Genomic DNA, 16,399 nt, shown 5'->3' on the forward strand with positions numbered 1-16,399 from the left:
ATTTTCTCCTAATGAATTGGATACATGCAGCTATCAAACTAATGTAAATTACTTTAGCGGAAAATCCAGCCCACATTCTTCTTCATAACTCAGTGTTCATGAAGTGCAAGATCTAATGTCATTGTAAAGAAAAGAAAAAGAAAAATGGCCACGCACATGGCTCAGTCCCCCCCCCTTTTTTAAATCAGTTTCTTTTTTAATCTATCCATTCCAATGCCGCTATTATTTAGACAGTACAGATCTGATGCTCTGTTTGATTTTACTCTGACAACAGTATGGTTTATGGTTTTATACTAATTAAATTTAACAACCTTCTGGTAAAGATCAGTGTTCAACTGCAGGATTGATCATGGATTGCTCTAGGCTACAATTCTAAATTCATCATTTTACTTACTAGAGAGTAAGTCGCACTGAGCACAGTGACACTCACTTCTAAGTAAACATGCATAGATGATTGCAAATATAAACCACATGCATGCAGTTAAACTTGTTAGAATTCATTAGAGGGTTCCTGTGGTTCAAATGAGGAGCTATCAAAATTCTTGCCAGCCTTGCAACATTTCCCACTCTTTGGCTTTCCATATTAGGCTGGATATCTTAGGTAGAGCTTCCTAAATTGGTACTCTGATCAATCAAAGTGCCAGGTAGGGGGGAATGACACTCTCCTTAGAGTCACTCAGGGAATCTATCCAACTGGGACTTTTCCTCAGTCCTCATTCCACAAGCAGATGGCTTCCTAGGAGATCATGCTTAGTACAAAATGCAAGATAAAATAATAACTGCATTGCAGAAAGATTCAGTTCAGCGTGCAACAACTAAAAGGTGGCACACATTAACTTCAGAAAGACAAAAACGAAAACAACCTCCCGAAAAGGATTTTTGTATTATTCAGCTAGCTTCACGTCATAGCAACTTGCAAATCGTGAACAACAAAGATGAAATGTGTAGTCACTGAAATGCTTCACTATAATTTCCAGTTACTGATCTCCTCTAATTCTAAAGCTGAAAGGAAATGAACTGGGTTGCAATTTTTCTTCCATATGGACAATAAATAAAGGAATAATTCCAGAAAGAATAGATCATCAACTGTTTATATATAATGTTTAGAATGAAACTTAACAAAATAATCAATCCTTCTTAAAAAGAAGAGTGGAAGAATTGGATTTAATTACTTGTTTCAGATTTTCTGTGAATATTCTTTTTAAGAATATTCTTGTTAAGACTTCATTTATTCCACAATGCATAGAACGCGGTAATTCAGGCCAAATTGAAATAGATTAGATACCAGATTTTAAAAGCCAAACCACCATCCTTGGCTACTAAGTCAAATTTTCTAACATGCCAACATCAGCTATTGGAACAAAGTATTTGCTGTGACTTAAAAAAAATCAAAAACAAAATAGTAAGTTTTAAATATTTACAGAGGGGGGGGGGAATCAAACCCAGTTTCTTTTCCAACTCAGCTTCACTAAAAGTCCTCATGCCATAAATAATATGCTCATCCAAAATATTCTTCCAGATTTGAATAAGAGAATGTCACTGTTGTTGTCGTTGTTTTCCTAGCTTGCGAGAGGTCTTCTCAGTGACCACACACATTCATCTGTTTACCTTGATGCTGGAGAGATCAATTGCTGGTTCCTTGGGCTTTACTGGTTCTGGGGCTGGCGCTGGGGCAGGGGCTGGAGCAGGCGCTGCTGCTTTCTTGGCGTCTTTCTTCGGTGCCATTTTCTTGTCTTTTTTTTTTTTTTAAGTTAAAAGATACCCCAAAAAGCCCTTATAAAAGATCCCTGGGTGAGGAGCAGTGAGTGGTCAGGATGATCTACAGCCCAGTGCCTTGGAGGTAGACCCAGTGTGTTCAACACCATAAGGGCATATATATATTTCACTTAGTGCCTAATACAATCTTGACACTTGCAGCTGGATTGGACAGTTTGCTAGTCAAGGGGGATGTCATTCCAAGTCGGGCTATAAATGGAATATAAGGGGGTCAGAGAGTCGTCAGATTCAAGGGGACTTCAGTGCCCTTTTTTTTTTTTTTTAAAGCCTCCCATGCATTTTTGTGATAAATAAATGGGAGGGAGGAATATGACAAAGACCGTTTCGGATCTCTCGTTGACATTCAAATGCAAGATTGACTGGCACCTTTTTCTTGGTGGAATTACAGTTCTGCTGAAGTTGTAAATATTATCTGCTGTCTCTCTGTGTCATTATTGGGGAGGATTGAGTTTCCAGATGGAATGTTGACTTTCAGGGTTGGGAAATGATCACCAGACTTTCCATCCCCCCTCCCCCCTCTTGGCCCTTTCCTACACACCACGTTCCCACCTCTCGCCTTTACTCCTCCTCCATTTCCTTCCTTTGCAAGCAGAAAGTGTTGATCCAGCAAAAAGTTAGGGGGAGTGTTTAAAAATAAAAGCAGGCGTATATGGATAGCCCATCCTGCTTTCTCCCTTCACTCCCACCCCCCTGCTCATCCATCTGTTCTTATTCTTCCCTTAATAAGCACAGAATCTACAGCGATGAGTTTTCTAAAAGCCAAACGCTTTCCCCTTAATCCAATGTCATGTATTGTTGGCTGACATAACCAGCCCAATTTAAAAAGGAGACAGACAGGCCACCAAATATATTTTCCCACAGAAGACTGGAGACTTTCTGCCTTTCTATAAAGCAAACTAACTATCAATCAATCAAGGGCTGCATACGTGTTTATTGTCTCTAATTTAATTGCCAGTCTTCACTCTCATATTTATCTTTCCTCACTCCTGGTCCACAGAGCCCTTTCCCCTTCTCATGTCCTCTCGTTCCGTTCCTGAGCAGACAAGTCTTTAAGCTTTGATTAATCACTTCTGTTTTATTCAGAAGGGGGAAAGGGCTCTGACAGCTACAATGTACTGTAGATCCAGAGAATTTCTCAACTCTGGGGCCACCTGAACTTTTACTTATTCAGCTCCTCGTGCTGAAAACTGTTTAGATCATCGCAAAGCTATCAACAAAGTCATTATTTACATCCATGCAGATTATGGGTTACAGTATATTAAATGCAGAAGCCCCCAAGATTCAAACTAATATTAAAATATCTTGTATACAGATGGCTAAAGGCAGTCAGTAGTTTAGTCACCTCTCGTCCAAGCATATCTTGATAGACTGTATTATCCTCCCAAGAATGATTTGCCATAAATTAGGAGCAGGTGTGCAGCAAAATGATCAGTTCTATGGGGTCAGGGTAGTTTTAAAACATTCCCAAGCACCTGCTTAAAGATTAAAAGAACCTATATTTTAAGGATGGTGACATGGGCATTAGAAAAGATAAAGTAGAAGCATGAATGTCTAGCTGTTTGCAAGGGCACAGGCTGACAGTACAATCCTAGACGTGTCTACTCAGAAGTAAACCCCACTGGGGTTTGCAGCCTAAAGCAGGTCTTGCCCTGGAACTTCAAAATGGCTGCCATAGAGGATGTGACTGGTCATATAATGGCTGCTGTGGGGGCCTGGCTAGCCAAAAGTGAGCTAAAGAATGGGGGAGAGAAATAGTGAGGCTAGAGGCTGGGAGTGTGGTGGAAATAGCAAGACAAAGGGGTAGAAGGGAGAGCAAGAGCAAGGCTAGAGGCTGGGAGGGGACGGAGAAACAGCAAAGAGGGAGGGAAGTTAGGGTGACCATATGAAAAGGAGGACAGGGCTCCTGTATCTTTAACAGTTGCATAGAAAAAGGAATTTCAGCAGGTGTCATTTGTATATATGGAGAACCTGGTGAAGTTTCCTCTTCATCACAACAGTTAAAGTTGCAGGAGCCATACTGCAGCGATATTGTGACCAGATTTAAAAGTGAGCAGGGCACCTGCAGCTTGAACTGTGGTGATGAAGAGGAAATTTCACCAGGTTCTCCATATATACAAATGACACCTGTTGAAATTCCTTTTTCAATACAACTGTTAAAGATACAGGAGCCCTGTCCTCCTTTTCATAGGGTCACCCTAAGGGAAGGAAATAGGCAAGCTAGAGGCTGGAGGGGGGCAGGCAGCAGTGCTGGGTGGACTCCCGCTCCTAGATCGCATGTTCAAATATGAAATAAATTAAACATCCAATGATGATGATGATTGCATTTATATCCCACCTTTTTTTCCTTCAAGGAACCCAAGGCGGCGTACACAATCCTCCTCCTCTCCATTTTATCCTCACAACAACCCTGTGAGGTAGGCTGGGCTGAGAGTGTGACTGGCCCAAAGTCACCCAGTGGGTTTCCATGGCTGAGTAGGGACTAGAACCCCGAACTCCCAACTCCCAGTCCGATGCTTTAGCCACTACACCACACTGGCTCTCAGACCACACTGAATAGGGGTTTTATAACTTTTATTTGCATGTATCTCGATGCTCCTGTCACATAAATTTATGCTTGGGACCAAGTGCAACAGAGTGTCCAGTTACGTATGCACTGGGTAGAAAGACGACTTGGAGGCCTCTTGGGTTTTCTCAGTTTACTGAATTCGAGTTAAGGGGTAACACTGTCGCTCATGCAAATACGATGTCACACCCCTCACTAGTTGAGAGGATGTTTTATACATTCATGTTATCAGCACCATCAGCCTATATTCATTGCTCCATGTGATTCATCATGTGGTTAGTAGTGTTGGTGTGTGCTCGTTAGTGCAATCAAGCATTCATTGAGATCTGTAAACACGCATGTGCACATGCAACTTCTTTGTTAGGTTGGCACTCAAACCCCATTGGTTCACCTGATGATTTGCGTCACTGAGCTTGCGCTCTTCAAGTTTCTTTGTTCTCAGCCCGCAGGAACCCCCTCAAACGTTAGACCATGTACTGATCTGTATCTCTGCCTCGCGCGTGCGTGGCATGTAACGTTTACATCAGCGCTGAAGCTGAGTCCCCGTATGTGGGACCACTCTAAGAGGAGCTTTCTGGGCGGCATCTTTGGTTAGTAGCTTTGATTTCCTGTTAGGCGTTGCTTGGCAACCTACAATACAGGTAAACAGTGGAAATTCGTATAACACTCCTCCCCACATTTCTTCCTCCCCATACTTTCCCCAAGTTAACTTCTTTGTACATTGACCGTTGGCTTCTCTGGTTTAAAAAGGTTTCTCTGGAATACCTTTTTAAATTCATCTCCATGTACCAGTCTACAGGTTTTAAGCTTGCCCTTGTGTATGGCTGTCGCTAGACGAGGGTTTAGCCCGGGCTGATACCTGGGCTCACCCCTGTGCATCCAGATGACGCACAGGGGATCCCGGGGTCAGCCCGGGCTAAACCCTCCATTGGCCCGGGATAACCAGCACTGTTTGTGGCCCAGTATTTCCGCAGACCCAGGCTGAGCCCGGGGCTGCGGAAGGTCTAGCCGCAGGAGCGCTGTGCCCATCTGGCCGGGGGGGGGGGGGGGAATTGCGGGGGGAGGGAGATAGGGGTGGGGGGGGAGAGCGGACCCAGCGGGAGAGATAGGGGGAAAGAGCAGAGCCAGGGGACATCGGGGGAGGGGAGGGAATCGTGCGGGCAGGCAAGGGGGCATCAGACATGGAAGGCGGGGGGGATCGGACATGGCATGCGGGTGTGTGTGGGGATCGGAGATTGCGGGGGGGAGAAATCGGGGCAGGGGGAAGCGGGGAACCCCCTTTTTTTTTAAAAAAAAGACCTACCTTTATCATTAGTGCGCTCCTGTGCACATGGCCCCTTTAACCTAAAAAAAAATGGCCGACGTGACAGGGCTTTCCCTTACCCCGTCACGTGTCACATGTAGACTGGGGCGACAGCCCGCACTAGCTGCAGCGCGGGCTCGCCCCTACTCCTGACCGGATTAACAGGTAGGTCTAGCAAAGCCCTAAATCACACAGTTCTGTTAAATTAGGCTGCGGGGAATGAAAACTAAAACTTTTTTTTAAAAAAAACAACCCTGGAGTTTTGCTCAAGGGAGAGGTAGTTGTCAGTAGAACTTGGAACACCCGCTGTCCCGTCGGACACACACAAATCCCAAAGAGTCTATATGGCTTCTGAACGTGTGAAAGGGGCATCATCGAACAGAAATAGATACAAACAAATCCGGTGTGTATGAATGGGGGAGGAATGGTGCGTATGAATGTTGTGTGAAGCAACTGAGGCACAGATTAAATTCCACAAGGTTTATTTATAAAACTAAAACTTGTACACAACTGCTGCATAGCTGTGGTTGTTTGCTTATTTTTAAACAAATAGCAGGGATGGAGGCCCCTGAACCAACCTGATCAGGCTGATAGCTTGAGAGTAGAGGGTCATAACACTTTGCCCCCACCACAGTCCCTATTGCCCCCTCCCTCCCTCTCTCTCTCTCACACACCGGCTATTTGTAATGGGAGGAAAGTCTGTACTTGCACCAATCCTGCTTTTGTGGGCTTTTAGCTTTCTTTGCATATTTCTACACTACAACCTCTTATCAATTTTATAGCAATTTAACAGTAACTTCCCTCAAAGAATTCTGGGAACTTGAAATTGCAGAGATGATAAGAATTTCGTTAGGAGTCCCTTCACCTCTTTTCCCCCTTAAGATAGGTTATATTTTTAATAAAGCCAATACAATCTATTAATTATAGAGGTGGCCTTCATAACCCACCCACCTGAGAACAGAAAATGAATAAAACAGTAGCAGGCTACTAGGAGCTCATCTACTCCAAGAAGGATATTCCTTTATGAAAGCGGTATATAAAAGGCAGGAGCCACACTACTGGTTTATAGCAGTACTGAAGTGCACTGAGAACTGTTGGGGCCCATGACACATCTACACCAAGCAGGAAAAAACACTATGAAAGTGGTGTGAAAGCTGTATATGGTATGTGTCCATGGAACCCAACAGTTGTCAGTGCACTTCATTACTGCTATAAAGCAGTAGTGTGGCTCCTGCCTTTTATATACTGCTTTCATACTGCTTTCATAGTGGAATATCCCACTTGGTGTAGATGAGCCCCTAGAACAGCGGTTCTCAACCTGTGGGTCGGGACCCCTTTGGGGGTCGAACGACCCTTTCACAGCGGTCGCCTAAGACCATCGGAAAACACATATTTCCGATGGTCTTAGGAAACTGTATTGACTGAACTATGTCATGTATCATCTTTTGTATTATTAAAGCTATTGTTATGTATTATTTTCATTAGCAAACCATCCCATGACAATGGATCGTGTAGAGAAGAACGAAAATAATTTTATGGTTGGGGGTCACCACAACATGAGGAATTGTATTAAAGGGTTGCGGCATTAGGAAGGTTGAGAACCACTGCCCTAGAAGAAGGTACTAAAAATGATTTTTAAAAAGTGAGTGTACAAGAAAAAAGGAAAATGGAGTTCAGGTGAGAGGCAAAGGGCAGTAAAGCAGCAGAAAAACCCAGGTTATCATTACGGCTGTGCTCCGCTTCAGAGCATAGAAGCAATAGCGAGGTGGCCTGATTCGCCTCCGACAAAGGCGGAGATGAAGCGGGTCGGGGGGGCTGCGGATCGAGGCGAAGAGGATCGAGACCAAGCGGATCCTTTGCCTCAATCTGGAGCTCCGAAAAAAGGTAAGTGGGGGCTTACCTGGTGCTGCCGTAGTCCGTGTGGTGATGGCGGCAGAGCCAGGTAAGGGGACAGGGGGAAGGGTCTTACCTGAGTCCATCGCGTTCCGGCAGCGGCTTCACCTGAGCCTGAGGACTCAAACCAGAAGACCAGGCCGCAACTGGTCACTTTGAGCCTCGGCCTCAGGTGAAGCAGCTGCCGGAACGTGACAGATGCAGGTAAGGGGGGAGGAGGGAGGGGGCCTTACCTGCCCCTGCCGCCACCACTGCCGCCACTGCGGAGCTCCGATTTGGATCCGGAGCTCCGCAGTGGAATGGAGCGGACCATAGGTGGATCAACACTGGGCGGAGCGGACCCGATCTGGAATTTGCAGATTGGGGGGGTGGGGGTTCGTGCACAGCCCTAATTATCATGCCATGCACACATGAGTTATGGGTAGTGCTGCGAACGTGCCAAAGTGTTCACCCCAAAATCGTTTGTACCCCTTGAGTGTTCAAATCGAATGGTTAGAAACTCTCAGGTGTATTCTTCAAATGTTCAACATTAATCCTTGAAGGACACAGTGTCAAGCCTCCACTGTCAGCTATACACTTCTCCCTCCCCAGGATGTGGCCTTTTTCACTGGGGTGGGGGAGAAGGGTGGGTGTGAACAGAATCAAAATGGAGGGTGGGTCCTTCATTTTGATTGTGCTCATTGTAAGGGGTCCTCTCATCTTTGAGGACCTCTGCTTCAAACAATCAGCCATCCCTAGGCACTGGTGTCCCACTAATTATAAGTAATCTTTCTTTTAGCAAAAAGACCTGCTTTGACAAGCCTTGGCTTAGAGGTGCTTTGTATTTTTTAAAGTCCCTCAAAGAAATTTAACACCATTGAGGAATTCACACCAAATTGTTCAGTATGTAAAGCTTAATAAGCTAAACAGCTGCAAATGTAGATGCTGTCATGTGTGATGGCCTGAAACAGAAGTCTGAGTGGCATTTGGGAAGATGGGTTTCACTCTGCTTTTGGCTGGGAAAAGAGGAGGGCAGCTCTTTGACACTGACAGCACCAATTTGTACTTGATCTAAGTGAACAGTGGCAGAGGCCCGCTGTTTCTACGTTTCCTAGCAGCAAGAAGTCTTATTTATTTATTTATTTATTACATTTTTTATACCGCCCAATAGCCGAAGCTCTCTGGGCAGTTCACTGAAGGTCTTGCCTTCAGTGGTGAAGCTAGACCTGGACCTCAGGGCCAAAGTAGGGTGACCATATGGAAAGGAGGACAGGGCTCCTGTATCAGTTGCACAGAAAAGGGAATTTCAGCAGGGGTCATTTGTAGGCATGCAGCACCTGGTGAAATTCCCTCTTCATCACAACAGTTAAAGATACAAAAGAGAGCAAGGCTCTCGCAACTTTAATTGCTGTGATGAAGAGGGAATTTCACCAGGTGCTGCAGGCATACAAATGACCCCTGCTGAAATTCCCTCTTCAATACAACTGTTAAAGACACAGGAGCCCAGTCCTCCTTTCCATAGGGCCACCCTAGCCAAAGTCCACTCCCCCCCAAAGTGACCACCCAGAAAGTGACCACTGGTTGCCACCTCATCCTTTCTAATTTTTAAAACATTTTAGTCAAGGGCAGCTGGCCAGGCATACACATGGTTGTGGATGCTCATTTTACTATGTTGCTTTTAACTCATATTATCCTTTTCTACAATAAAAACTTATTTCCCAGGTCAATATGTTTGGCATCAGGACAGAGCAGAAGTATAACTCCATTTTATTCCTGTGTAGTCAAGATGGTGCTATTTATTTATTTATTTATTTATTACATTTCTAGACCGCCCAATAGCCGAAGCTCTCTGGGCGGTTCACAAAAATGTTTTAAGTGAGTTTAAAATGTAAAACTGCACATGCTCAGTTTTTTTTTAATCTGGTTTGACAAACAGGTTCCCCCCCCCCAACTTATCAGGAATGGAGAAGCAGTAGTAAAGCATAAGAAATGTTAATTGCCTGCTTCACTGCTAATGTATTAGACATCACTGCCTAAACGTAGGGTGACCCTATGAAAAGGAGGACAGGGCTCCTGTGTCTTTAACAGTTGTATTGAAGAGGGAATTTCAGCAGGGGTCATTTGTATGCCTGCAGCACCTGGTGAAATCCCCTCTTCATCACCACAGTTAAAGCTGCAGGAGCTATACTAGAGTGACCGGATTTAAAAGAGGGCAGGGCATCTGCAGCTTTAACTGCTGTGATGAAGAGGAAATTTCACCAGGCTCCCCATATATGCAAATGACACCTGCTGAAATACTATTTTCAATACAACTGTTAAAGATACAGGAGCCCTGTCCTCATTTTCATATGGTGCGAAAAGAAGGAAACCCCGTCGGGGAGTAAAAAATAAGCCAAAGGCAAGGGCAGAACCAAGGAATCTTCTGCAATAATATTATTAGTAAAAGGTTTATTAAAGTGCCAGGTACCAAAGGTTTATTCAAGTGCCTGGCACTTGAATAAACCTTTTACTAATAATATTATTGCAGAAGATTCCTTGGTTCCGCCCTTGCCTTTGGCTTATTTTTTACTCTCCTTTTCATATGGTCACCCTACTAAAGGGCCCCACATAACATCATTAAGTCCAAGGTCTAACACACCCTATTTGCACACCTGCTTGACTAACGGAGTGAAGAACAGAATATGATAATAATCAATGTCAGGTTTGCTTTCTTGAGGCTTGTCTTCAAGTTGCAGGTTGGATCCTCCTCCCTCCTCAACCCTCCCCTGCCGTGGTGTTGGGTAACCCTGATGCTGAGGAGGGAGGGAGGGTTTCTGGGTGGCCTTCCAAGTCCCGGAGATGCACCTGCCCTCTTCCTGGTGGAAGGCGACCAATCACCTTCCACCAGGCTCTGCCTCCAGATTGGCCCTGGAGTGACATTACACAGTGGAAGCCCCGTGTTGACGTTGCTCCCTTTAAAAAAGGTGGAGTAAATTCTTGACTTTTTCAAATTGGAGCATCGCGGGGAAGTGATGTGAAGTGGGTGTGAAGCTGCGCCTGTGTCATCTGATGGGGCGCAAATCCACAGCTACCACGGGGCTTTCCCTGCATATAGACAGCCTATTGGTTTCTGCTCCTTGACCTTGACTTGACAAGCTCCACTTGTAGGGTGACCCTTTGAAAAGGAGGACAGGGCTCCTGTATCTTTAACAGTTGTATTGAAAAGGGAATTTCAGCAGGTGTCATTTGTATATACGGGGAACCTGGTGAAATTTCCTCTTCATCACAGCAATTAAAGCTGCAGGTGCCCTGCCTTCTTTTAAATCCGGTCACTCTAGTATAGCTCCTGCAGCTTTAACTGTTGTGATGAAGAGGGAATTTCACCAGTTTCCCCATAATGACAGCAGCTGAAATTCCCTTTTCTATGCAACTGTTAAAGATACAGGAGCCCTGTCCTCCTTTCCATATGGTCACCCTATCCACTTGTAAATGGAATACATTTGTAATAGTTGAGTACTTCTTTTTAAAAGTTCTGCTCCTAGACCACATTGTCAGCAAACCATATCATTTCATCACATGGTTTGCTGAAAATCTCTCTGTAGTGGGGCAATGACTGTAACTTTGCTTAATATAAATATTGCATACTTAGTGATCATATAGTGACAACTTAATTGGTTATCTGAATTGTTGTTGTACTTCCAGGCTACATAGAAAGCTGAAATTTGTCCAAATCACTATTAAAGTCTGAAAACTGAACATTTGTATATTTCTTCCACAAAAATGTAGAAGATAATGTGCTCCCCAAAATAGTTAAAGTAGTTCCACATCATCTGGAAACCTGACCTTTGTATATCTCTCCTTCACAACAGGGATACCCAAAATGATTGAGGTATTTTTCCTACCACCTAGAAAGCTATTTGCGACTGACATGTTGGTAAATAGCTTTAAAAAAATAATTAAACAAGACTTTTAGGCTGCAATCCTGTCCTATTAAACTCCATGGGATTGACTTCTGAGTAGGTGTGCCTTGGATTGCACTGTTAATCACTGATTGAGAGTTTTAGCCATGTCACTTTCACAGTAGTCAAAGCTCTATACGTAATGGCAGCCAATGTAGTGCAGTGGATATTAGTACGTTAGTGATGTGTAAGACTTGGGCACAGGAGAGAGAACAAGATTCCACTTCTCACTCAGTCATAAAGCTTGGGCTCCATCGCACCTATTTTCCCCCTCTGGTTTACCTCTGCATTTCCCCGCCCCCTCCGTTTCAAGCGCATCAAGGGCTCCATCACACAGGGTCCCTTTCATGTGGGTTTTCACTTCTTTGCTTTTCCATTCCATCCCGCCCCTCCTCCTTCCTCCTCCAGTTCATTGGTTGTGGTACTCTGATGGTCATGGACTCTTTCCCCCCCTTGCTCTGGCTTTGTCATCTAGTGATTACTGATTTAAGGTTTCATCTGGGTTCTATTTCTGCGGGAAATGGGAGGGGGTTGGAGCACTAAAAAGTCCATTCAACCAACAAACAAGTCCCTACGACAATGTGCTGGAGGACGAGAACCGCCCTGCCCTCCCCTTTTGTAAGCAAGACTCCATTACCACATGCCCCCAGCAAAGGAAAAAGCATGAGGGGAAAATAATCCAGACTTTCCCTGCACCAAAATAAAATGCAATGGTGGGGGGAAGGGATGAGATGAGTGCAGGACAGGGCCGATGTCATGTCAGTAGTGCACTGCAAATTCACATACCAGGCATGGTGAGTATGTGATAAATCGCTGGTGTGATGGAGCTCTATCTCTCAGCCTAATCTACCTCATCAGTTAATTGTGAGGGAAAAATAGGGAGAAACACATTTTAAATCAATTTTTTATTGTGAGCTTTAACAAAACAATAAAATGCACACACTCAAAATACACGCGTAATTACATACTTTAAAGGCCTGAGTTTCAAATATTACAACATTCCAAATGAAAAAAGGTGGAGTACCCATAAACTTCAGTAAAGGCAGACCAAAGATCCAAATGTAAATCCATTTGTAAATGGCACCTGTATATCACTCCTTCAAGTGTTGTGAGTTTTTTTAGTCTTCAATCCATTGCATTATCAGTGGTGAGTTTTTATCTTTCTAATGTTGTAGTATCTGTGTTTTAGCAGTCAAGAGGGTGCGAAAAATCCATTACGCTGACCATGTATTACATTCCAAGAAGCAGGTATGTAATTTAAGAGAACATGTACAACAGAAAATATTAAAAAGCTTTCCAATACAAAGTTTATCATTCTGATAACTTCCTCCCCAAAGGAAGCAACTACTGGGCATTTCCAGAATATATGAACAAAGAAGCATTAACTGTATGACACCTCCAAGAATTAGCTGAGTTAGACAAACCTTTGTTAAAAACCCAAAACAAATGGTTTTGCTGAATAAGGCCTTAGCTAGACCTAAGGATTATCCCAGGCAAATGGAGGGGTCATCCCTGCCTGCTCCTGGGATCCCCTGTGTGTCATTTGGATGCACAGGGATGATCCCGGGACAATCCCAGGATATAGGCCTGGTCTAGCCATGGCCTTAGACATAACTGGAGGTCCATAGACATATCAGATACCAATGCCAAAATGGCAATCCAATTGATTAGATAAAACAGGATATTCCAATTTCCTGTTCCATTCCTGCTGAAGACCCATTGTATCATATTTATTCACTGATTATAAGTATTTATAAACATGAATCTTGGGTCGATTTACCTGGTCATCCTCAATAAATGGCTCCAATAGCAAAGGAGACTCTGAGGCAGTAAAAGCCATGAGGCTGAATCTAGAATTCAAGTAGGAAAAAACCCTAAAGTTTGGTACAAGTCAGCAAGTAAGCTTTACAAATGTGCTTTACAACAGGGGTGATAAAATGGTAGATTAGGATCTACTGGAAAATCTCTGCATAGTTGGACTGACTCCCAATTATTTGACAATAGCAACAAAAATAGGTTGCAGTTCAATGCAAGTACTTGCCTGATCCATGGGCAAATTTGTTTATCACTGAGACTCAATGTTCCCCATGTATAAAATGGGACTTAAAACAAGGGGTGATATAACTGGCTGTTTCTACAAATTGCAAAGAAAAATCTCTTTCATGGGTGGCCTTCTGCTAATTATCTATCTCTCTGCCTCTGTCCTCCTCACTTGCAAAATATAACTAGCTAGCTGCTTTTCATCAGATCTTTGTGCTGTTCTCCTGGCCAGTTTCAGAGTTTTGTGTTACAATTCTGTAATAACGTAGATGTAGGGTGACTCAACTTTAAGGAAAATGCTCCACGCTTACTAGGCTTTCTTATTCCAGATTGTTTTCTATGTCTACAACTGGCTCCGTTAGACCACAAACATGTGATTTGGAATTGAAAACATCCCTTTTTGGTAATGCTCTATTAAGTTCAATGAAACATCGCCATCTAGTGGTGGAATTATAGCACATTGCCAGATTTCACACTGTCAATTTTGCACCTTTAAGTTTTATTCCAGTTTATCTCCAATCTTTTTCAAAGTGGGATAAAGGGGGGAAACACAGTAGATGTCCTGGAGATTGACAACATCCTGTAAAAGACCTCCGTGAGTGGCCAATAGTGAGAGTGCCATAAATAGCTTGTGTAGAAATGCTTGTAGGCTGCTGCTTGTAAGTAGGGTGACCATGTGGAAAGGAGGACAGGGCTCCTGTGTCTTTAACAGTTGAATAGAAAAGGGAATTTCAGCTGGTGTCATTTGTATGCATGCAGCACCTGGTGAGATTCCCTCTTCATCACAACAGTTAAAGCTACAGTATACAAAAGAGGGCAGGGTTTCTGTAGCTTTAACTGTTGGGATGAAGACGGAATTTCACCAGGTGCTGCATGCATACAAATGGCACTTGCTGAAATTCCCTTTTCTATACAAATGTTAAAGACGCATGAGCCCTGTCCTCCTTTCCATATGGTCACCCTAATAATGGCAGACGGTATTCACCTCATTTCCTTGCAGACAAATTAACCTACAGTGCGTTGTCATGTCACGTGAACTGGACCATTGTTTTGTCCTTGGCTGCTGTTGATCAACTTCAAGTGTTTCTTTACAAAGAATTGGTAGCTGTGGCTCTCATTTAATGTCCGAGGCTGCATTCTATTTCACATTGAACAGGCAGTAAGTGCCACTAACTATAACAGAGCTTACCTCTGAGTAAACATGCTGGCTGGCCACTATGTTAGGGTGACCCTATGAAAAGGAGGACAGGGCTCCTGTATCTTTAACAGTTGCATAGAAGAGGGAATTTCAGCAGGTGCCATTTGTATATATGGAGGACCTGGTGAAATTTCCTCTTCATCACACCAGTTAAAGGTGCAGGAGCTATACTAGAGTGACCAGATTTAAAAGAGGGCAGGGCACCTGCAGCTTTAACTGGTGTGATGAAGAGGAAATTTCACCAGGTTCCCCATATATACAAATGACACCTGATGAAATTCCCTTTTCTATGCAACTGTTAAAGATACAGGATCCCTGTCCTCCTTTTCATATGGTCACCCTAACTATGTGAACAGGAAGAGTGCTGGATCATCTAGATAGGCCTTTGCTCTAATCCAGCACGGCTCTCCTTATATTCTTATGTTTGAGTTGTCAGGCCGCTCCCACACTAGCATTGTATCATTCTTGATGTTATGGTTTGACCGTTATTGGATTCTCATTCCGAAATAGCTGTAGATTGAAGTTAAATCAGAAATAGTTACTGGAGTGCTGAGCATTCCAGAGAAGCTAATGACGAAAGGGACAATGCCCATATTGCTAGTAGAGTATCTCCTTATGACTTTTTGGTCAGAAAAAGGCATTGTTTTCATTCTCGTGGAACCCACCTCCTGCTTGCATCTGTAGCTATTCCTAGGGAGAGATGGTGTAGTCAATTGCAAACTCTTTCTCTTCATACTGTGAAAAGTTGCACCTGCTGATTTCTGCACATCAAGCTGCTGTTAAAGGCCCACCTTCTTTTGAAGTGTCTCCTGGATTTTCATAAGGATGTATTTCACAAACTAGTTGTGTTTTGCATGTGATTAGCCTGGCTGTTTGACAATTCAGTCACATGTTGGCCCTTTCATCATAGACAATGGGAGGGGGAAGGAATACACATATTCATGATAAGTTAGGGTGACCATATGAAAAGGAGGACAGGGCTCCTGTATATTGAAAAGGAATTTTCAGCAGGTGTCATTTGTATATATGGGGAACCTGGTGAAATTCCCTCTTCATCACACCAGTTAAAGCTGCAGGTGCCCTGCCCTCTTTTAAATCTGATCACTCCAGTATAGGTCCTGCAGCTTTAACTGTGGTGATGAAGAGGGAATTTCACCAGGTGTGACATGCATACAAATGACACCTGCTGAAATTCCCTTTTCTATGCAACTGTTAAAGATACAGGAGCCCTGTCCTCCTTTTCATATGGTCACCCTAGGATAAGTGAAACTTATGTGGACAGATCTGAGGTGAGGACGAGTGGCTATGAACGTTTACATTTAGAGCTAACTATCAATGAACAGCATGTGAGATGCCAGTGAAAGCAAAAAACACTCAATTTCTGTAACACTATGGGATGGCTCCATTTGTGTGAAGTGTGTGACGTGTGTGTGTGGTATGTGTGTGTGTCCATTTGCCAGGAGGAAGGACACCAACTGCTGTGCTGCATATAGCGGATGGCTGACTTTGCAGTTGTGCCTCATTGCCCTCTTGCTCAAGGTTTTCTAATTCTGTCTCAAAGCAATATCAGTGTCTCTGGGCGATCAGCCCTGAGGAATGCAAATTATTCCTTCTAGAACTCTCCAGCCCCTTCGACTCCCTCACGGGGACAGAACATGCCAAAAGATAAATAGCTTCCCAAAGTTGCAGTTGTTTACAAGAACTCAATA

General features: G+C 43.7%; 1 protein-coding gene across 2 annotated transcripts in view; it reads right to left on the reverse strand.

Annotated features, from left to right (window-relative positions):
* MYL1 (myosin light chain 1) overlaps positions 1 to 11,377 on the reverse strand; it is a 43,942-nt gene extending 32,565 nt beyond the window's left edge. The window contains exon 1 of one of the 2 annotated variants that reach the window (XM_063116093.1): positions 11,374 to 11,377. In XM_063116093.1, the coding sequence (XP_062972163.1) occupies positions 11,374 to 11,375 (2 nt within the window). In that variant the 5' untranslated portion in view covers positions 11,376 to 11,377. Of the gene's footprint in view, positions 1 to 1,608; positions 1,874 to 11,373 lie in introns of those variants that run through there. The other variant, XM_063116091.1, reaches the window with a different exon arrangement.
* Positions 11,378 to 16,399: the final 5,022 nt, after the last annotated feature.

Source organism: Elgaria multicarinata, chromosome 2 (assembly GCF_023053635.1).
Source record: "Elgaria multicarinata webbii isolate HBS135686 ecotype San Diego chromosome 2, rElgMul1.1.pri, whole genome shotgun sequence".
NCBI lineage: Eukaryota > Metazoa > Chordata > Lepidosauria > Squamata > Anguidae > Elgaria > Elgaria multicarinata.